At 40.2% G+C, this 7620-nt stretch overlaps 1 protein-coding gene across 6 annotated transcripts in view; it reads left to right on the top strand.

Annotated features, from left to right (window-relative positions):
• The first annotated feature begins 7198 nt into the window (after positions 1-7198).
• The window catches only part of YAF2 (YY1 associated factor 2), a 63118-nt gene continuing 62696 nt past the window's right edge, over positions 7199-7620 (top strand). For 3 of the 6 annotated variants that reach the window (XR_001517323.2, XR_003047798.1, XR_003047797.1), the window contains exon 1: positions 7199-7572. Coding sequence is in view for 2 of the 6 variants with exons in the window: in XM_015593142.2 (XP_015448628.1) it covers positions 7547-7572 (26 nt within the window). In the remaining 4 variants the exon portion in view is untranslated. The remainder of the gene's footprint in view (positions 7573-7620) is intronic. The other 3 variants (XM_025050284.1, XM_015593142.2, XM_006916891.3) reach the window with 2 other exon arrangements.

Genomic DNA, 7620 nt, shown 5'->3' on the forward strand with positions numbered 1-7620 from the left:
AAAACCTCAGGACTGGTTTGCAAATGGTTCTGCATGATACGCTGGTCCAAAGAGAAGTGGATGATTGCATCATTACAATCCCAGTGAGAGGTGGCCCTGACGGCCATCATTAGTAAAGAAAAATTCTTCTAACAAGCATAGTTTGGAGCAACACATTTGGTTGTCCACCTTATTTGGACTAAAACATGATCAGAAGTATGGATCCGCAGTGGTTCATGGGCACTTGCTAACATTTGGGCTAGATGGTAGGGACTCAGAGAGGATTAGATTGGAAGATTGATGCAGGAAGGACTGGGGGAAGAGGTATGTGGACGGACCTCTCAGAATGGACAGATTGTAAAGATATTTGTGTTCCATGCAAATACCCACTAAAAAGCATCATCTGAACAGGAGGCTTCAATAATCAGGTAGACAAAATGACAGTTTCTTAATGTTTATCAGCCATGGTTCCAGCCACCCTAGCGCTTTCTCAATGGACCCATATGCAGAGTGGCCCTTTTGTCTGAAACGAAGACTTTATCTGGGTTCAGCAATACCATCTTCTCACCAAGGCTGACCTTGTAGCTTGCTACACTGCGACTCTTGAGTGCCTAACTAGCCAAGAGCACAGGTCAACACTGGGTCTCCTATTTGGCACTCTTCTTCGAAGGAATTAGCCCGCCACCTGTTGGTTTGTTGCTTATATTGGACTACTTCCCTCGTACAAAGGGACAGAGATCATTTTTACTGAGATAAACATATATCTTGGATATGGATTTGCCTTCCCTTCCTATAATGCTTCTGCTACCACTACCATTAGAGGACTCATAAAATGCGTTATCCGTTTTCACTACATTCTGTGCAACATTGCCTCTGATTAAGGAACTCATCTCAAAGCAAAAAAAAAAAAAAAAAAAGCAATGGGTTTATGCCCATGAAATTCACTTCACTGGTCATATCACATACTCTGTCACCCAGAAGCCTCTAGCCTAATAGAACAGTGGGAAAGTTTACTCAAGACTCAGTCAGTTTGGAGACAGTATCCTAAATAAATATGGTGCTATCTTACAAGATGGAATATATGCTTTGAATAAGAAACCAATCTGTGATGCTGTCTTTTCCATAGCCAGAATAAATATAGAAATTAAGAGATGGAAGCGGGAATGTCTCTTCTTGACATTATACCTAAAAATCTGCTTGCAGAATTTTTGTTTTCCACCCGCATAATATCAAACTCTCTTGATTTGGGGATCTTGGTTTCCAGGGTAGGACTGCTTCCAGGAGGGGTCACAATAGTGGTTCTTCTATTGAACTAGAAAATAAAACTGCCTTTGGACATTTAGTGTTCTTCATACCACTAAAACAACAGATAAATAAGGGAGTTGCTTTATTGGATGGAAAGATTGATCCTGATCACAAATGGAAAATTGGGTTGCCGATACCCTGTGGGGGTAGGAAGGACTATGTCTTCAACTCGGGATACTCTTGAGAGCACCTTCTAGTATTTCAGTATCCAATAGTAAAAGTTAATGGAAGTTTCAGCAACCAATTGAGGCGGGACCTCAGAGTATTCAGGAATGAAGGTTTGGGTTACCTTACCAGGTAAAAAGTTAGGATTAGTTAAGTGCTTGACTGAGAAAAAGGAAACATAGAATGTAGAATGGTTAGAAGAAAAAAGTTATAAATATAAACAACTCTCACTTCATGACCAGCTACAAGAATGAGGATTGTAGTAGTTACATGTATTTTTTTCATTGGTTGTTGTGTATGTGTGTGTGCATTTGTATTTCTAAAAACAAACTATTTTACTTCTCTTCCTCCTTTTTAAAAATATGTTTTATTGGAAGTTAACTTTAAAATTAGTCTTTGGGTAACAGGAAATCAGAAAAGACTATGACAAAATTTAAGGAGTAACTAAAGTAGCACGTAGACAGATGATGTGATTGATTGTTGGGGATATGACTGTTGGGGCATCTCTTCGTTTTCAGGGGAACGTGAGAATGCCTTCAGACACAGGATAGTTGCATGTAACTAGATAGGGGAAAGAGAGAGAGGTCTTGCTATTGTATAGATGTTAAGATTGTTTAGAAGATTTTGTGTGGATGTTGATTATCAAAGGGGTCATTGTGGCAGTTACTCAGTCATTACCTGTCAGCCCCAAACCTTCTATTTTATACTCACTTTGTGATGCTGGAGCTGGTACTCCACTATACTCTGGGACCACATTTCAGCTTTGTTAGCTGGCTCCAGCTGGCTCTGCCAGTAGTGGGGTGCCAGGAGGAGACTGAAAGGCAGGAGGAGGAAGAAGGGACTCCTTTCTTTTCTGTCAGCTTCTTTTTGCCTTTTTCTTGTCTTCCAGTCCACTTCCTGCTCCTCTGAGCATTACTCCAGAAGTGGCAGTTCCTTTCTTTGGTAGAAGTTGAATCTAGTTTACAGTTTTCCCAACATTTGCAGTACCAGCTTCACAGGACCCCATCAGAGGTACTACCTGCAGTAGTAGGCCAGTGGCCCCTCTTCAAAGGTGTGGATTAAAGTCTTGAAACATCTTCTAACCCCCTGTTCAAGATCATCCCTTATTAATGTATCTTGTGTCCCCATCACACTACTTTCTGGATTTGGGGAAGGTGGATGATGGCCAATGAGTAGAAATAGGAGGTTATCCTGAAGCTAGTGCTGGGCTGGTTTGGAGTAAAGAGGAAACACAGGAGGAATGGAGCTCTGGTCCATGGGGCCTTTAGTCAAGGTAAGACCGTGAGATGAAATAGAGAGCTGTTAAAAGGGGTAGGATATAGGAAGAGAGAGAGTTGGAGAGTAGAGGAAACAAAAGGCCAGGAGCTGACTGTAGAAAAAGAGTTATACTGTGCTGAAGTGAAATTGAGAGACTGACAAACCATCATTAATATTTTGGTGTATTTCTTTCAGATCTTTTTTCTGTGCTTTTTATAAAGTTTAGACTTTATTGTATATTAGATTTTATAGTCTGCATTTTTCACTTAATATTACAACATAAGCATTGTGTTTTGTTACAAATTCTTCATCAACATCAACTTTTTTTTTACTTGGCCAAGAAAGCAAAAGAGAATATAAAAATGATACACAGTGCAACAAACAATGCTTAATCTGAATTTATTTATTTATTTTTGAATCAATGCTATCTTATTTTTTTAATGAGGTATAATTGACCTAACAACATTATATTGGTTTTATATGTTTAACATAATGATTTGACACTTTTATATATAGCAAAATGATCACCACAATGTCTAGTTAACATCTATCACTGTACATAGCCATCATGCTGTACATTATATCCCATGATTCATTTTATAACTAGAAATTTTTACCTTTGACTTTTTTCACCCATTTGCCCCAGGCCCCATCCCCTGCCTCTGGCAACCACCAATCTGTTCTCTGTATCTATAAGCTTGTTGTGTTTTTATTTTTATTTTTTTATTCTTTTTTGTAATTATTTTATTTATTTATTTTATTATGGTGACATTGGTTAACAAAATCCAGTAAGTTTTAAGTGTACAATTCAACAGTAATCCATATGTATTGCATTGTGTGTTCACCACCCATAGTTAGATTTCTTTCTTTCACTACATGTTTGACCCCTTATACCCCATCTCCTTCATCCTTTCCTCCCTCCCCTCTGGTAACCACTAGTCTATTGTCCATGTCCATGAGTCTTTGTTTGTTTGTTTGTTTTTTAAGATTGCACATATAAATGAGACAACATGGTATTTATCTTTCTCTGTCTGAATTACTTCACTTAGCATAATGCCCTTAAGGTCCATCCATGCTGTCACGAATGGCGAGATTCATTCTTTTAATGGTTGAATTCTTTTAATGGTTGTTTATGCATACACCACAATTTCGTTATCCATTCATCCATCAGTGGACATTTAGGTTCTTTCCATATCTTGGCTTTTGTAAATGATACTTGAATGAACATGGGGATGCATATATCTTTCTGACTTAGTGTTTTTGTTTTCTTCTGATAAACACCTAGAATTGGAATTGCTGGATCATACGGTAGTTCTATTTTTAATTTTTTGAGAAACCTCCATATTGTTTTCCATTGTAGCTGCACCAATTTACATTTCCACCAACAGTGCGTAAAGGTTCTTTTTTCACCACATTCTCACCAACACTTGTTATTTCTTATCTTTTTGATGACAGTCATTCTAATATGTGAGGTACTATCTCATTGCGGTTTTAATTTGCATTTCCCTGATGAATAGTGATGTTGAGCCTCTTTTCATGTACCTGTTGACCATCAGTATGTCTTTGGAAAAATGTCTATTTAGATCATCAACATTGTTTTAATGATTCCTTAAAATCCAGTCCTTTAGTTAGATCATAATTCTTTCAACTATTCATCTTCTGATGGGCATTTAGATTATTTTCAATGTTTATTACAATAACCACAATGATTATCTCTGTGCAAAAACTTTTTATGCACTTCAGGTTGTACCCTCAGGATGTATTCCCCAAAATGAAATTGCTGTGTCAGAGAGCATGGATGTATTAAGCTTTGGTATTTTCATTTTTAGCCTTCAAGAATTAGAATCCTTTCAGATGAACAATCCTTTTTCCATAATCCTGTACACCAAAAAGTACTGAAAATTAAAAGTATTTTCATATTTTACTTGACCTGTAATCACTCAGCAATAAAACTTGAGTAGAACTGATGTGAGGTGATTTACAGGTTTTATTTTCCCACATAGTGTGAATATTTATGTTTTGAAAAAATATTAATGTATTTGATTATGGGGTACTACTTCAGAATCCACTTAGATGGTTAGGTAATCATGCAGTATTTTACCATATTGCCTTTTGAAAATCCCAAGATATCTTATTTACAAAACATATCCAGGCTTAAGAGTTTCAGATGAGGATTGTGAACTTGTACTAGTAATGCTATAAGAATGTGCTGGATATGTTAATTAAAAAAAATATTTGCTGAAATTTTTATACTGGTGTTATGGGCTGAATCATGTTGAAGTCGTAGTCCCCAGTACCTCAGAATGTGACCATATTTGAAGATAGAGTTTTCAAAGAGGTGATTAAGATAAAATGAGGTCATTAGGGTAGGCACTAATCCAATATGATTGGTATCTTTATAAGAAGAGATTAGGGCACACTCAGAGGCAAAACCTTGTAAAGGCACAGAAAAAAGGCAGCCATCTATTAGCCAAGGAGAGAGGCCTCAGAAGAAACCAACCTGTGGATAACCTTAATCTCAGGATGTATAGCCTCTAGAAACCTGTGGATAACCTTAATCTCAGGACGTCTAGCCTCTAGAATTGTAAGAATAAATTTCTGTTGTTTAGGCCACTCAGTCTGTGGTATTTGGTTTTGGCGCCCTAGAAATTAATACAATGGTAACATATAAATTTTTTAATCACTAAAATCAGTAAAGTGTCTCCATTATGCAAAACACCAACCAACTAAACAAAATCCCCAAAATCAATCTTTTAAAATATGATGGGTGGTAAAATTGTTGCAATCACTTTTGCAAGTAGGCCAGTTCTTGTTAAACTCCTTGTTGATAGATCCTGTTGAGGAATTTAAAAACATCTCAGTACCTTAAGCTTGAAAGGGACCTTATTTGAGATAATAATTTTACCTCTTTTATTTTACATGAAAAAAGGAAGTGATTCACCTAAGTTTACCCATTGCATTACTGAGACATTGAAGACTAGGCCCTAGATCTCCTCTTGTATAATTTCCTCAATCATATTCCTCATGGTTTCTGGGCTTCTGAATCAAGGGCTCAGTTTCCAGAAGTGACATTTGCAAGAAGTACAGATGGTGCAGTGAGTTCAGAGACCACTGTAAATTGGGGTGATATAGTTAATCAGAAAGTGTGGGTTGGTGAAAGACTAATAGGATATCCGAGCTCTAATCCTGGCCTGTTCATTAAAGAAAAACCATTTAACCAGGACTCTAAATTCTTTGTCTTTGAAACAAAGGGATAGGCTAGTTGATGAGAATATTTGCATAGTACTTTGAGTCTACTTTACAAAATGCCTGGCATATAGTGCTAAAAATGTTATTTTATTTGAAATCACACAACCTCATAAATATAGATGCCATTTTGCAGATGAAGATGAGAATTACAGAAATTAAGCACAATTTCCAAGGTCCATCAGCGAAGGAACAGGGAAAGTAGGCTCAGAACCTGGGACTTCTGACTATGCTCTTTTCACTGTAGTACATTAAGAACTGTTTAGCTGTGAGATTATTGTTTTACAAGAATTTGGACTTGCTATGAATCTAGAAAGATGAGTAGAAACAGTTCAAAGAGAAGAGGTAAATATTTTATGCAGAAGTAAGGTCTGTGTGTGAAGGAAGCGTCTGGGAAGGTAATGAATTTCATTTGCAGTCTTCACCAGGAGGCAGCTTTCCTGCTGGGGAGTGGGGTGGGGAGGTAGGAAGTGCAGAAATCTTAGAATGTCATGCTAAGGAGTCTGAGAGCCTTAGCAAAATTCTTGATCAGAGTAGTGGCAAAATGTTACCGGCATTTTATTACTCTGGTTGTGGGTTATTGAATAGACTGGATGTGGGGGTTGGGCTGGAGCTTCAAAGATAAGTTAGATGGCTGTTGCTACAGTCTAGTATGTACAAAGTGAGGGCATCCAGTATGGTGAGGTAATTAATGAGACCTGGGAGAAAGGTATTAGTCAAAAGATAGCGTTTAGGGCATATGTAAACCGTTATTTTCAAGGGCTTACGAGTACTTTTTTTTTCTTTAAGCAGATGTTGTAAAGGCCTGAGAAGCAAAAGCAGCGCATTTGGTGTTAAAACCAGGGTTAGATCCCTGCTTTTATCTTCTAAATATGTAATATAAAGGAAGTCACCTAACCTCACTTGAGCCTCGGTTTCGTTTCCTCTAAATTAAGGACGTCAATCTCTACTTGGTAAAGCATTTGCGTGCATTAAACCATTTTAAGGCAGCTAGCAATGGCGCTATGTTGGTTCCCCTGTCTGGGACGAGTCTGGGTAGCCAAGTGCGGCACAGGCCGAGAAAGCGGTTCTACCTGGAGACCGCAGCCGGGTACTCTCGTCCCGAGCTGGGCAAACCTCCGAACGCCCGCCCATCCTGGACCAGGCATCCCGCGGGATGACTGAGCATCCCCGCCAGCCCCCGGAACAGACAGAGGGGTTCCGGAGCGTGTGGCAGCACCTTTCAGCCGGGGATGCCACGGGGAGGCAGGGGAAACTGGGCCGAGAGGCGGCGGCGGCAGTGCCAGAGGCTGCAGCGGTACCCCCACGCCGCCCGCGCCCGAACTCGCCGCGGGTGCTGGGCCCCGCTGGCCGCGTTTGAAGTCTCCGGCGCAGCCGCTGGTTGGCTAGCGCGGGTCACGTGCGCCCAGGCAGGAGTTTCCCCGACAGCTGGAGGCTGCGTGGGATCCGGAGGCTGCTCCTGAGCTCGGCGGTGCGGCCTTCCCCGCCCCCTCCCTCCCTCCTCCCCCGCCGCTGCCGCCCGGCTTATTATCCTTCTTATTGACAAACAGAGCGGCCGCGCCGGCGACTCTTGGCGTGTATCTGTAGCTAAACCATGGGAGACAAGAAGAGCCCCACCAGGTAACAGCGCCCGGGCCCCCGGGCCCGGACTGTGCAGGCGGCAGGGCC

Source organism: Pteropus alecto, unplaced genomic scaffold, assembly GCF_000325575.1.
Source record: "Pteropus alecto unplaced genomic scaffold, ASM32557v1 scaffold196, whole genome shotgun sequence".
Taxonomy (NCBI): Eukaryota; Metazoa; Chordata; class Mammalia; order Chiroptera; family Pteropodidae; genus Pteropus; species Pteropus alecto.